Source organism: Staurois parvus, unplaced genomic scaffold, assembly GCF_062004578.1.
Source record: "Staurois parvus isolate SC_StPar_1 unplaced genomic scaffold, SC_StPar_1.0 ptg000006l, whole genome shotgun sequence".
Classification (NCBI taxonomy): domain Eukaryota; kingdom Metazoa; phylum Chordata; class Amphibia; order Anura; family Ranidae; genus Staurois; species Staurois parvus.
In genome coordinates, this window is record NW_028317802.1 from 8,576,535 (window position 1) to 8,591,595 (window position 15,061).

At 40.0% G+C, this 15,061-nt stretch overlaps 1 protein-coding gene across 2 annotated transcripts in view; it reads right to left on the bottom strand.

Annotated features, from left to right (window-relative positions):
• RELL2 (RELT like 2) overlaps window positions 1-15,061 on the bottom strand; it is a 112,473-nt gene that overhangs the window by 42,426 nt on the left and 54,986 nt on the right. For both annotated transcript variants that reach the window (XM_089653836.1, XM_089653782.1), the window contains exons 5-6: window positions 7,907-8,095; window positions 3,805-4,216 (exon numbers count right to left, since the gene is read on the bottom strand). In XM_089653836.1, coding sequence (XP_089509962.1) covers window positions 3,805-4,216; window positions 7,907-8,095 — 601 coding nt within the window. The remainder of the gene's footprint in view (window positions 1-3,804; window positions 4,217-7,906; window positions 8,096-15,061) is intronic.

Consider the following 15,061-nt stretch of genomic DNA (forward strand, 5'->3'; position numbering starts at 1 on the left):
TTGTGGTGGAAAATAAGTATTTGGTCAATATCAAAAGTTCATCTCAATACGTTGTTATACAGTCATGGCCGAAATTGTTGGCACCCTTGATATTTCTCCAGGAAATCATGTATTTCTCACGAAACGTATTGCATTAACACATGTTTTGCTATACACATGTTTATTCCCTTTGTGTGTATTGGGACAAAACAAAAAAAGGGAGGAAAGAAAGCAAATTCGACATAATGTCACACAAACCTCCAAAAATGGGCTGGACAAAAGTATTGGCACCCTTTCACAACTGCGGATAAATAAGAATGTTACAAGCATGTGATGCTCCTGTAAACTCACCTGGGGCAAGTAACAGGTGTGGGCAATATAGAAATCACACCTGAAAGCAGATAAAAAGGAGAGACGTTCACTTAACCTTTGCATTGTGTGTCTGTCTGTGCCACACTAAGCATGGACAACAGAAAGAGGAGACGAGAACTGTCTGAGGACCTGAGAACCAAAATTGTGGCAAAATATCAACAATCTCAAGGTTACAAGTCCATCTCCAGAGAACTAGATTTGCCTTTGTCCACAGTGCGCAACATTATCAAGAAGTTTGCAACCCATGGCACTGTAGCTAATCTCCCTGGTCGTGGACGGATGAGGAAAATTGATGAAAGATTGCAACGCAGAATAGTCCGGATGGTGGATAAGCAGCCCCAAACATGTTCCAAAGACATTCAAGCTGTCCTGCAGGCTCAGGGAGCATCAGTGTCAGCGCGAACTATCCGTCGACATTTAAATGAAATGAAACGCTATGGCAGGAGACCCAGGAGGACCCCACTGCTGACACAGAGACATAAAAAAGCAAGACTACAGTTTGCCAAAATGTACTTGAGTAAGCCAAAAGCCTTCTGGGAAAACGTCTTGTGGACAGATGAGACCAAGATAGAGCTTTTCGGTAAAGCACATCATTCTACTGTTTACCGAAAACGGAATGAGGCCTACAAAGAACAAAACACAGTACCTACGGTAAAATATGGTGGAGGTTCAATGATGTTTTGGGGTTGTTTTGCTGCCTCTGGCACTGGGTGCCTTGACTGTGTGCAAGGCATCATGAAATCTGAGGATTACCAAAGGATTTTGGGTCGCACTGTAGGGCCCAGTGTCAGAAAGCTGGGTTTGCGTCCAAGATCCTGGGTCTTCCAGCAGGACAATGACCCCAAACATACGTCAAAAAGCACTCAGAAATGGATGGCAAAGAAGCGCTGGAGAGTTCTGAAGTGGCCAGCAATGAGCCCAGATCTAAATCCCATTGAACACCTGTGGAGAGATCTTAAAATTGCTGTTGGGAAAAGGTGTCCTTCCAATAAGAGAGACCTGGAGCTGTTTGCAAAGGAAGAGTGGTCCAAAATTCCGGGTGAGAGGTGTCAGAAGCTTATTGATGGTTATAGGAAGCGACTGATTTCAGTTATGTTTTCCAAAGGGTGTGCAACCAAATATTAAGTTAAGGGTGCCAATACTTTTGTCCAGCCCATTTTTGGTGTTTTGTGTGACATTATGTCATATTTGCTTTTCTGCCTCTGTTTTATATTTGTTCCAATACATACAAAGGGAATAAACATGTGTATAGCAAAACATGTGTTAATGCAATACCTTTTTTGTGTGAAATACTTGATTTTCAGGAAAAATATCAAGGGTGCCAACAATTTCGGCCATGACTGTATATCCTTTGTTGGCAATGCTAGAGGTCAAACGTTTCCTGTAAGTCTTCACAAGGTTGGCACACACTGTTGCTGGTATGTTGGCCCATTCCTCCATGCAGATCTCCAATAGAGCAGTGATGTTTTGGGGCTGTCACTGGGCAACACGGACTTTCAACTCCCTCCAAAGGTTTTCTATGGCGTTGAGATCTGGAGACTGGCTAGGCCACTCCAGGACCTTGAAATGCTTCTTACGAAGCCACTCCTTCGTTGCCCGGGCGGTATGTTTGGGATCATTGTCATGTTGGAAGACCCAGCCACGTTTCATCTTCAATGCCCTTGCTGATGGAAGGAGGTTTGCACTCAAAATCTCACGAAACATGGCCCCATTCATTCTGTCCTGTACATGGATCAGTCGTCCTGGTCCCTTTGTGGAGAAACAGCCCCAAAGCATGATGTTGCGACCCCCATGCTTCACAGTAGGTATGGTGTTCTTTGAACTCAGCATTCTATCTCCTCCAAACACAACGAGTTGTGTTTCTACCAAACAGTTCAATTTTGGTTTTATCTGACCATATGACATTCTCCCAATCCTCTTCTGGATCATCCAAATGCTCTCTAGCAAACTTCAGACGGGCCCGGACATGTACTGGCTTAAGCAGGGGAACACGTCTGGCACTGCAGGATCTGAGTCCCTGGCGGCGTAGTGTGTTACTGATGGTAACCTTTGTTACGTTGGTTCCAGCTCTCTGCAGGTCATTCACTAGGTCCCCCCGTGTGGTCCTGGGATTTTTGCTCACCGTTCTTGTGATCATTTTGACCCCACGGGGTGAGATCTTGCGTGGAGCCCCAGATCGAGGGAGATTATCAGTTGTCTAGTATGTCTTCCATTTTCTAATTATTGCTCCCACAGTTGATTTGTTCACACCAAGCTGCTTGCCTATTGCAGATTCAGTCTTCCCAGCCTGGTGCAGGTCTACAATTTTGTTTCTGGTGTCCTTCGACAGCTCTTTGGTCTTTACCATAGTGGAGTTTGGCGTGTGACTGTTTGAGGTTGTGGACAGGTGTCTTTTATACTGATAACAAGTTCAAACAGGTGCCAGGACAGAGGAGCCTCTTAAAGAAGAAGGTACAGGTCTGTGAGAGCCAGAAATCTTGCTTGTTTGTAGGTGACCAAATACTTATTTTAAACCATAATTTGGAAATAAATTCTTTCCAAATCAGCCAATGTGATTGTCTGGATTTTTTTTCTCATTTTGTCTTTCATAGTTGAGGTCTACCTATGATGCCAATTACAGGCCTCTCTCATCTTTTTAAGTGGGAGAACTTGCACAATTGGTGGCTGACTAAATACTTATTTGCCTCACTGTATCTGTTTTACCAGTATTACCGCAACACATTATCCAAGATGTATTCTAGTGTCATTCATTTTCAATGGCACTCCAAAGCTCTGACACACAGGAGTTGCAATTTACCATGACACACGATAATGTACTACTGTGCCTTGTAGTGTGATGCAAAAATACCACTTGCCCAATTTTTTTCTCCATTCTGGTGTGTTGGCAGCCCACTAATTTCAATGGGCTGCCTTAACGCAACTTACATAACATGCACTAATGCGCATACATTTAACAAACCAGAACAACAAAGTGTGAATGGGTTCTTAAAGGGCATATCCAGCCAAATTTTTTTCTATCAGCTTTGGATAGAGGAATGGGTAGCTTCCTTATTGGGTTTTACTGTCATTCAGGACTCCTGTAAAGAGATGTACCTGCACCTCCTTCTGACTGAGAGCTCTTTATCAGATAGGAAGACAGAGGAACTCTCCAATATCAACACTTTTTTTTTAAGAAGCAAAGGAAGGATAGAATCTCATTCAGATTTTAATTGTTGTATGTGTCCCCATTGCAGATTTCTGTCGCTGTCACTGGGGCAGAAAGTGAGAGAAAATCTCAGAGAGTCCCAGATAGCAGAAACAGCCATACGACGGTTCTAATCTTTCCCACACTATATTAAACTTTTGTTATGCTAATCTCCGTACCTTCTTTTGAAGTTCACATTTATAACTGTAATCTTATTTATTTATAAAGTATGCATATAAAATGGCATGTTTTAATACCACCAGCTATACCTGCTCTTCTGCGGATTCTGCTTCTTCTTTGCTTTGTTCTCTTCTTCGAAGCAGAAGTATATCCACACTTTCTTGATGTACTGCTGTCTGCTCCGGTGCACTGCTTCGTCTCTCTTTGAATCCTTTGCTATTTGTTAAGATCCTTTCCGTTTTCTCCTCTAAACTTTTAAGTCCATTATGGTCATCCAATCTGGACTCTGCATCTTTTTGGCTTTCCAGCTTTGTTAACCCCAATGATTCTGGTCCATTTTGAGACAAGCCCACCGAGGCCCCATATGTAGTGACACCATTTATTGACTTTGCAGCATGTTGTTCCTCAGCATTGTCAGATGATATGGGCTCACTACCAATGTTGGGATCATCCTGTGATAACTGAATACTTGATTTCTTTCCAATGTGGGTAACCCTGAATCTAGAAAAAAAGATAATGGATACAGTATCTCCAAACATAGGTGTATGTTTATTAAACAGAGAGAATTTCTATCATTTTAGTTCTCAGCTGTTCTCAGAGAAAAATCATTTCCTGTGACACCCTGTTTATGAAGCCCAGAACATTTGTTCTCAGGAGGAGAAGAGAGAAGTTTTTCCACTGAGAATGGCTGAGATCTGTGTAGAAGGGAGAGGGCTTCCTGTGATTTTGTGAGATATTGTGAGATTACAATGCAGCTGACTTTAAGAAGTGAAACCAAGGTTAAACAGACCATGTAATTACATGAAGATAATAGGCACTGAGCACTGGTGCTTTTTTTAACATCCTTTTTTTTTAACGCACATTTTGGCACTTTCTTTAAACATGTATTTTTACCCTTTTATTGAGCATTTTGGCATTCTTTTAACACACGCTCTTCTAAACACACATTTTGGCATAGGTTATTTTAACCCACACTGTGGTGTGGTTTGTAACACACATTTTGGCTCTTCTTTTAGCACATATTTTGGCACTTTTTAATGTCCATTTTGATGTGATTTTTATGCGCATTTTGGCAAAATGCACATCTGATAGACACTTTTGGGGTGCCATTAACCACTTGCCCTCCTGAGGATTTACCTCCCTTCCTGACCAGGCCATTTTTTGCATTGCGGCGCTGCATTAGTTTAACTGATAATTGCGCGGTCAAGCAATACAGCACCCAAATGAAATTTACATACTTTTTTTCCCATGAATTGAGCTTTCTTTCGGTGGTATTTGACCGCCTGTACGTTTTTTATTTTTTGTGCTATAAAAAAAAGGCTGACAATTTTGGGGAAAAAACTACAGTCAGGTCCATAAATATTGGGACATCGACACAATTCTAACATTTTTGGCTCTATACACCACCACAATGGATTTGAAATGAAACTAACAAGATGTGCTTTAACTGCAGACTGTCAGCTTTAATTTGAGGGTATTTACATCCAAATCAGGTGAACGGTGTAGGAATTACAACAGTTTGCATATGTGCCTCCTGGAGAGTGTTCTTGATCTGGCCAACTGTTGTGAAGGGTGTTTTCTTCACCAGGGAAAGAATTCTTCAGTCATCCACCACAGTTGGTTTCCGTGGTTTTCCGGGTCTTTTGGTGTTGCTGAGCTCACCGGTGCGTTCCTTCTTTTTAAGAATGTTCCAAACAGTTGTTTTGGCCACGCCTAATTTTTTTGCTATCTCTCTGATGGGTTTGGTTTGTTTTTTCAGCCTAATGATGGCTTGCTTCATTGATAGTGACAGCTCATTGGATCGCATCTTGAGAGTTGACAACAACAGATTCCAAATGCAAATAGCACACTTAAAATGAACTCTGGACCTTTTATCTGCTCATTGTAATTGGGATAATGAGGGAATAACACACACCTGGCCATGGAACAGCTGAGAAGCCAATTGTCCCATTACTTTTGGTACCTTAACAAGTGGGAAGCACATATGCAAACTGTTGTAATTCCTACACCGTTCACCTGATTTGGATGTAAATACCCTCAAATTAAAGCTGACAGTCTGCAGTTAAAGCTCATCTTGTTCATTTCATTTCAAATCCATTGTGGTGGTGTATAGAGCCAAAAATGTTAGAATTGTGTCGATGTCCCAATATTTATGGACCTGACTGTATATTTTTGACGTCTTACTATTAAACATGTCCAGTAAAAAAATTCAAAAAATCTAATTTCGTCATAAATTTATGTCAAAATGTATTCTGCTACATGTCTTTGCTAAAAAAAAATCCCAATACTAGTAATGGCGGCGATCAGCGACTTATAGCGGGACTGTGACGGACATTCTGACACTGGGGGGAACTGACTTGGTGTCACTGACATCCCCAGTAACACCAATACAGTGATCAGTGCTAAAAAAAAGCACTGACACTGTACTAATGGCACTGGGCAGGAAGGGGTATAACATGAGGGGTGATTAAAGGATTAACTGTGTGCAGGGAGTGTTATAGTAGTGGGCAGTGTCTGTGTGCTTCACTGTAATCACACTGCTCTGGATGGCTGTGCTGTGAACAACCATTCAGAGCAGTGTACCAGAGCTCACAGGGAGGAGAACTGTTAGTAAACAAAACAGTCCTCCTCCCCGTTGGAGATCTTTGGAAATCACCGGGCGCTGGCGAGTAATTACCGGCCAAGACCTGGTGATTGACAGCCGCAGGAGCGAATGGCGGAGCGGGTAGGGCGCACGCTTACCTCGTGCGGCCCCTACCCGGAAATGCAAAATCACATATATACGTGATTTTGCGCACCCGTGCTGCCCTGTAGCAGTATTTCTGCTATAGGGCGCTCGGGAAGCGGTAAACGATTAATGGCACCACAAGCATGATATGCATTTTGCATGCATTTCTGCAGCGCACACAAAAATGCAGTTTAAAAAGGAGCAAAAATACCCGTTAAATAAGCACCAAAATGCACATTAAAAAATTTGCTAAAATGCATTTTAGAAAAACAAACGCCAAAATGTATGTTGAAAAAACAGCCAAAACTGGCCATTTAAAAACTGCACCCTAATACGCATAAATAAGGGCCCAAAAAAACAAAATGAACCTCTTTGGTCATGGAGCAGTCTGCATTTTTTTCAGTACACATTTTGGTGCATTGCCCTCAAATCCCTCTTGTATTGAACTGTTTCGTTGCTGTATTGTCTCCTGTTATATTGTAAAGCGCTGAGCAACCTGTTGGCGCTATATAAATCCTGTATAGTAATAATAATAATAATTTGTAGCGCATTTGTCAAATGACAAAATGTGCGGCAAAACGCATGTCTGCTAACTGCATTCGAGTTGCCATTAACAATGAAAGGCACCCAAAAGCACACTGCATATTTTGAGAAGTTACCTTTCATCCTGGAGGGGATTTCTATTGAGGATCGATTGCTGTATTGATGTTATATCACACTGCGCTTGTTGACCGATTTTGTACGGTCAAATTGTCTGGTAAGAGGCCAATTTGTTTCGGGTGTATGGTGACGGTTTTGAATCAAACTTTTTTATGCACCTGCTTCTATTCATTTGGGGACTTATATGGACTTTATTTTGACCTAGTGTTATTGTATAATTTGCGGTGCAGTTTTTTCAATTTATATTAAAACATTGCCTTTAAAATTGCAAGCTGCTTTTATTCTGTTTTATTTCATTTTATTTATTTTTTTTGTGGTTTAAAATCTGAGCGCAAGTGTTGTTATATATATTTTTATTTAGGCCTCTTGCACATGGTACTGATGTTTGAGCATCTACTTAATGTAAATTAAGGTGCTTGTTATGCATGTAATCACACAAATTTATGCACATACTTGAGAACATGCGATTAATATTTATGCGCATATGTGGGGTAAATTACTAACCAAAAATGCAGGATTCCTATTTTTTTTTACAGAGGAATAAGTGGTGCTTCTTTACACACCTGTGTGCAAAGGCACATTGTAAATAATGGGCAACATTTTACCTCAGTAAAAAAAAAAACATTCAGGAGCAAGAGTCCCAAAGTGCAACCATTAATAATAAATAATCAAACTATAAGCTCACTAGAAACTAGCCTAGAAATAAGCCTACTTTTAAACACACAATTTACAAGAGAATTAGGCCCTCCAAGGTAATGAAACAATTATATTTTCTGTTTATATTCTAAAACACTTTAGGATACCTTCCAACAGAGAAGACCGTGACCTCTCCAGGATGTGACTTCCCCCTGCTTTCCTTTGACCGACCCATGCGGTGGAGCAGGCTCCTTTTCTTACGGGTACAGTGAATGCAGGGAGCCTGTGTTGACCCCAGGTGAACTGTATGATGGTGGGTAGGGCCAGCATCCTGGCTCTCACGATGTGGACAAAGACTAGTTAAAAGCAGATAAATATTATAGTTATGATTCCATTAATTGTTGAAATTGTCAAACTCACTGTGAGAAATAATTACAAAAAGAGTCTAAATCAAGATCTGCATGCCTTAACCTATAGCAACTAGTAAGATTTATACTTTCTAAAGATTTGTATTAATTAGTATTGCGCAACACCTGCTGTCTGACAAAATTAACAAAGAAACAAATCCTTCAGTTTGGAGCCCATGGTATATACTGGATTGTAAAGAAAAAGAAACAAAAAACTGTCTTAAAGGAGAAGCACAGCCAAAGCTCGTTTGGCTGTAGTTCTCCTGTGGGTCACAAGAATGCAGTTCGTTCTGCACTCCTGTGACCTGTTTTCAGCCGACAGCAGGCTGCTGTCAGCTGACGTCACTCATCCGGTTCAGGGTGGGGAAAGATCCCGACTTTAAAGTCAGGATGCACCTAGATGTGTGGACCTGTACCCAGCTCAGCCTCTCAGCGATCCAGCCACTCCCTCCCCCTCCACAGGCTAGCGCTCCAGTGAGCGCTGGGAGTGGGTTGCAGAGCAGAGACTGACAGTCACCAGCTCTCTGTTCACGAAGCACTGAGAACTGAGCAATCAGCTAACTTTGATCGCTCAGTTCTCAGTCAGAACCAGCGGGGGACCGATGCTGCATCCACCTAGGTAAGTATGATTTAAAGAAAAAAAAACACCCTTCAATTTCTCCTTTAAAGGCTGCAATAGACTCTATCAATATCTATAAATCTATACAGTGCCTTGAAAAAGTATTCATCCCCTTGAAATTTTCCACATTTTGTCATATTACAACCAAAAACGTCTCCGCTCTCCTCCCTCCACTCTAGCTGGCGGTGAGCAGGTCCCGGGCCCACAGATGGGCAAGCAGAGCCCTGGAGACAGTGGACAGGGGGAGCTTCACAAGGAGGGGCAGGGAGGCTGGCGCTGATTGGAAGCATTTGGACGACAGTGCTGCCACCCGAATGCTTCCACCTGACAGGTAAGCCCTGCTTGCCCGCAGCAGGGCTAAAGGTAGAAAAAAAACTACCTGCCCGGCGCCCAGAACTACATGTCCCGGCCGTCAGGCGATATAAATTCAACTACCCTGCCCTTGAAATTCTCCACATTTTGTCATGTTACAACCAAAAATGTAAATGTATTTTTGGTGGATTTTATGAGATAAACCAACACAAAGTGACACATAACTGTGAAGTGGAAGGAAGATGAAAAATGGTTTTCAAAATGTTTTACAAATAAATATCTGAAAAGTGTGGCATGCATTGGTATTCAGCCCCCTTTACTCTGATACCCCTAACTAAAATCTAGTGGAACCAATTGCCTTCACCTAATTAGTAAATAATTGAGTCCAATAATGAGTCCACCTGTGTGTAATCTAATCTCAGTAGAAATACAGCTGTTCTGTGAAGCCTTCAGAGGTTTGTTAGAGAACATTAGTGAACAAACAGCATCATGAAGGCCAAGGATCACACCAGACAGGTCAGGGATAATGTTGTGGAGAAGTTTAAAGCAGGGTTAGTTTATAAAAAATTATGCTAAGATTTGAACATCTCACAGGGCACTGTTCAATCCATCATCCGAAAATGGAAAGAGTATGGCACAACTGCAAACCTACGAAGACATGGCCGCCGTCCACCTAAACTGACAGGCCAGGCAAGGAGAGCATTCTTCAGAGAAGCAGCTAAGAGGCCCATGGTAACTCTGGAGGAGAGATCCACAGAAGAAGAAGCCATTGTTGAAAGAAAGTCATAAGTCCCGTTTGCAGTTTGAAACCATGTGAGGGACACAGCAAATATGTGGAAGAAGGTGCTCTGGTCAGATGAGACCAAATTGAACTTTTTGTCCTAAAAGCAAAACGCTATGTGTGGCAGAAAACTAACACTGTAATCACATGAACACACCATCCCCACCATGAAAAATGGTGGTGGCAGCATGCTTTTCTTTAGCAGAGACAGGGAAGCTGGTCAGGGTTGATGGGAAGATGGATGGAGCCAAATACAGGGCAATCTTAGAAGAAAACCTGTTAGAGTCTGCAAAAGACTTGAGACTGGGGCAGAGGTTAACCTTCCAGCAGGACAACAACCCTAAACATACAGCCAGAGCTACAATGGAATGGTTTAGATCAAAGCATATTCATGTGTTAGAATGGCCTAGTCAAAGTCCAGACCTAAGTCCAATTGAGAATCTGTGGCAAGACTTGAAAATTGCTGTTCACAGATGCTCTTTGTCCAACCTGATAGAGCTTGAGCTATTTTGCAAAAAAGAATGGGCAAAAATTTCACTCTCTAAATGTGCAAAGCTGGTAGAGACATTCCCAAAAAGACTTGCAGCTGTAATTGCAGTGAAAGGTGGTTCTAGAAAGTATTGACTCAAGGGGGCTGAATAACGCACGCCACGCTTTTCAGATATTTATTTGTAAAAAAAATTTGAAAACCATTTATCATTTTCCTTCCACTTCACAAATATGTGCCATTCTTTGTTGGTCTATCACATAAAATCGCAATAAAATACATTTATGATTTTGGTTGTAACATGACAAAATGTGGAAAATTTCAAGGGGTATGAATACTTTTTCAAGGCACTGTATAAAATGTATACAATAGAGTAAATTACACCCTCAGAGCTGTGTCCCTATGTAGATATTTATTTTACAATGTACTATACCACTGTCTCAGAAATGCCTATTAAATCCTAGGTCCAAAAAAAGATGAAGGCCCATATACATCTTTGAATTACGTACACACATTCAGTGACCTTTCAATGCAAATCACATGACTTTTACTATCCAAAATTGAAGAAAAAAAAATGAGTGCATCAATCCTGTATTATTATAAGCCGTATGAGGTTAAAACTCTCAAAAGCAATTCTTATATAAATGGAATTCCATATTGCAGTTTCCACATGGACATTCATCATGTGGATCAAGCAGGATCAGGCATAATCCAAGCTCATACAATTGCTCCAAATTCTCAGGTGCAATCAGTAGGTGTCTGTTTAAACAGTATCTACATAACAAACCTTTCAAATGCCAGTGATAATATAATCAGGCTGAATTTACTAATGACAAACAATTGGAAAGTGGTAATAATGTCCTTTGAATTACTTCGCTCTTAATATATGAACCTCAAAATGCTGCAGCAATAATAACCAGAGACACAGTCAGATGGGACTGGCGAAACCAGTCAGGTGCTACTTAAACCTCCATCTGTGTTCTTGGCCTGTGCTACATGTGTTCTTGGCCAGCTACATGATTGGATAAGAAGAACCTTAAGGCTTCATGCACACCGGGTGTTTTGATAACGCTGGTAACATTAGCTTTGTACGTTAAAAACTTTAAAAAATGTGAGTTTTTCAGCTTTTTTTTAGAGTTTTTGCATTAGCGTTTAGCTGCGATTAGCGACGTTTTCCAGCTTTTTTCCAGCTAAACGTTAACGTTGTTTAGCATTTTTTTTACAAAAAAATTTTTTTCTTTCCTGGTCAAAAAAAGTCTAAAAACGCAGTTTTGCGGCATTTTACCGCATTTTTACAGCTAGAAAACTCCTCTAGAAACCCACTAGTAATGGGTTTTTTTTCCAGCCAAAAAAGATTGATTACAGTCTATGTGTGCATGGACACATAGGATAACATGCTGGGGGGTTTACAAGCTGTAGAAAAAAACGTCAATTCCAAAAACAGCCATCAAGTGTGCATGAGGACTAACAGGTAACCTGCAGGTATTGAGCTCAATTTGTAGCAACACTATTGAAGTCAATGAGGCCACATCCTTCCATTTGTGGAAGCAGGTTGAATATGTCTGTGATTCACACAAATTCAGATGGATCTTGGAGAAAATCATGGCAACCAGGCAGACGACATCATTACCAGCGCCTAATGGCCTGTTATGAGTGAATTTACCGTAATTATGTCATTACTAGCTTTTCAAAGGCTTACAGTGGGGGCAATGTTTACACCAGTTTCAATATGATTGCACCTGAGATTTTGGAAGCTGCAATAAAGAATTCTATCTATATAAGAAATGCTTTTGAGGGTTTTTACCTTATATAGGTTATAAAAATAATACAAGGTTGTATTACCTGGACTCCGGGTTAGGGATGCACTCTACAAGCCTCACTTGACGAATTTTCCTCTATTTTGGTTAATATAGGTTATGTGATTTTTATTAATAAATCACTGTGTGTGTATATCATTCAAAAATAGATATGGGCCTTTATAATTTTTTGGGATATAGTACTCAAATCTAACCTAGGTTTCAATAGGTTTTCATGAGAACATGGTATTTTAACTGTGTATTGTAAAAAAAAAAAAGAAAGAAAAAAAACTATATCAGGACAAAGATCTGATAGTGTATTTACTCTATAATATACTATTTATACCTATATTTTTATACTGTAGATATTGAGTCCATTACAGTTTTTTAAAAAACGATTTATTTTGTGTCTTTTTATTTACATCACATAGAGGTTGATTTACTAAAGCCATATAGGCTGTTCACTTTGCAAGAGAAGTTGTAGTTGGATTGGATGATGGAAGTCAGCAGAGCTTTACCTCATTCACTAAGCTCTGGGGCAAGTTCCCTTGCAAAGTGCAACTAACATTATAAAGCAAACAACCAATCTGCCTTTAGTAAATCAACCCCATACTGTTCTAATTCCAGACATGTTGTTCAGTAAGGGTTTCACTGATACTTACAGAGATCCTGAATAGAGATCAATCACTTTTTTACATCCCACCATTGGCCACATTTATTCAACCCATGTGTACAGTAGTAACTACAGCACCATAATAAACTTAAACGATTGTATAGGCACTGGGAAATTAAGGTTGGTAAAGACTGAAAAGAACCTGTGGAACTATGGTCAATGGGTACCTTTTCTAAAAGAATCATAGCATTAACCAAACATAAGGAAACTCACATTTGGGCTATTTACAAATCTTGCAAAATAGTAAAAAGCAAAAATATGTGTTATCAATAACATCCACTTTCCTGAGCTTCCTGCTCTGTGTTCTGCATTGCTACCACATGGCAGTTAAGATGACTCACTTTTTTTACACTTCTAAAATAATACTTCCTGCAACATAGAGCAGTATTAAACCCAAAAGGAAACATTTATTATATGCCAGCTTGCTAATTCTTAAATGTGATGGCTACATTTGTTTACTTTTTAGGCTTTCTTCTATTTTCATCTGGTGATCCAGCCAGGAAAGACAGCCTTACATGGATTTATGCATGTATGGGCAAGCTGGTTGTATACAAATCTATCTATTGACTTCTAATCATCATATACATATAAATGGCCAGGGTCAATGAAGACCTATACAAAGCTTTATTGCCTGGTCTCACTTAAGGCATTCAAAAATGCATGTGTTTTATTTGGAAAATGCATTTGTGTTTAAACATGTTTTTGCTGCCATGCCATGCATTGTATATATGTGTTTTCATGTATTTTACATGCGATTTTGCACCTAGTGTTTTTCAGTCTTTCACTGCTCTGCCATTAATCAAATCATGAGCTTTCAAGTAATTGCTTCAAGTTATTTCAAGAACACAGAGATTAAAAAAATGTTCTTGCTGTTGGATTTCAATAGAGATCAATGATAATATGATAAAGTCATGTTGGTGAGGACAGTAAATGCCGCAGACAAAACATTCTTAGAATTCATTATGTAATGGTATCGGTAATTAATGACTGAAAGAGATAAGCAGAGAGAATAGATTCAATAGAGAAGATGGAATCCTACAATTAATCCATTATAGCAAGGATGAAAAAAGATTTAATATTCCAAAAACATTGATCCATTAAGCAGAAATAGATACATTTAAATTCTGCAAAACAATGAGATATATGCATTGAAAAAGAAAAAGATTTTTTAGAAAAAGAACTGTATTAAAAAAATTCTAAAAAAAGACATTAAGAGTTTCTTATCACAGAAATTCTTTTACAAAATAATTGGCTCTATTTATCAAAATGTCTGAAAAAAAATTCTTCTGTACATGTCACCCCTCATTTAACTTTCACAATGCACTATTAGGAAGCAGAAGGAAAAATTATATATTTTATTGTATAGGCTTTTCAGGGACAGAAAATGAGGAAAATCTCACCAATGGGGTCACAGACAGCAATAAACACCCAGCTTGCAGAGTCAGCACACCGAGATGATATATCAGACAACAATTTAGTAGAGTCCCATATCAGTACCAATGTTTTAAGGATACAGAGGCCCAATTTATCAAGGTGAAGCAGAGATGTCTTAGGTCTCTGCTTCATCTTGAGAAAGAGGACAGGGGTGCTCAAACTGTGGCCCACGGGCCACATGTGGCCCTCAGAGCCCTCTGATATGGCTCTCGACCTCAAACTGGGGAAGAGCATGCCACGGGGTTGGCATAAATAAAATATCGGTAGCTCCAATTTTAATTGTTACAAAATATTAGCGTAAAGGTAAAGTTAATTTTAGGGCACACAAACACAATAAATTATCAAATTTTTTGGTAAAATATAAAACCAAAATGTTTTGGTAAAATGTCAAACCTTACAATTGTGTGTGTCCATGAACAAACTTTCCATAGGCACCGCTGTAAAGGTCCCTACAGGTCATCAGTTTAGCATCACATAGGAGCTTTGGAAATATTGCTTTGACTCTGGTGTGCGTGGTCATATGTAACGTGTATCACAATTGACGTTTTCGTGCATAGCCCCCCCCCCCCCCCGATGCATGCATTTATGTTTGTACATGTGTGTATGTGGGGGTGGGGGGGAGCCTCAAAAATTTGGGGGGAGGGATTTTATGTGCTTGGGTCTAAAAAAATGTTTTTTTACTTAACTTCTTTTTTTCATCACCTAGGGGACAAAGTGTCATACTGGTGGTTTTGGAAGCAATCGGGCGGTTGCACTGCTGCTGAAATGCTTCCATTTGATAGCCAGCAGTGAAAGGGTTAAAGCTCAATGAAG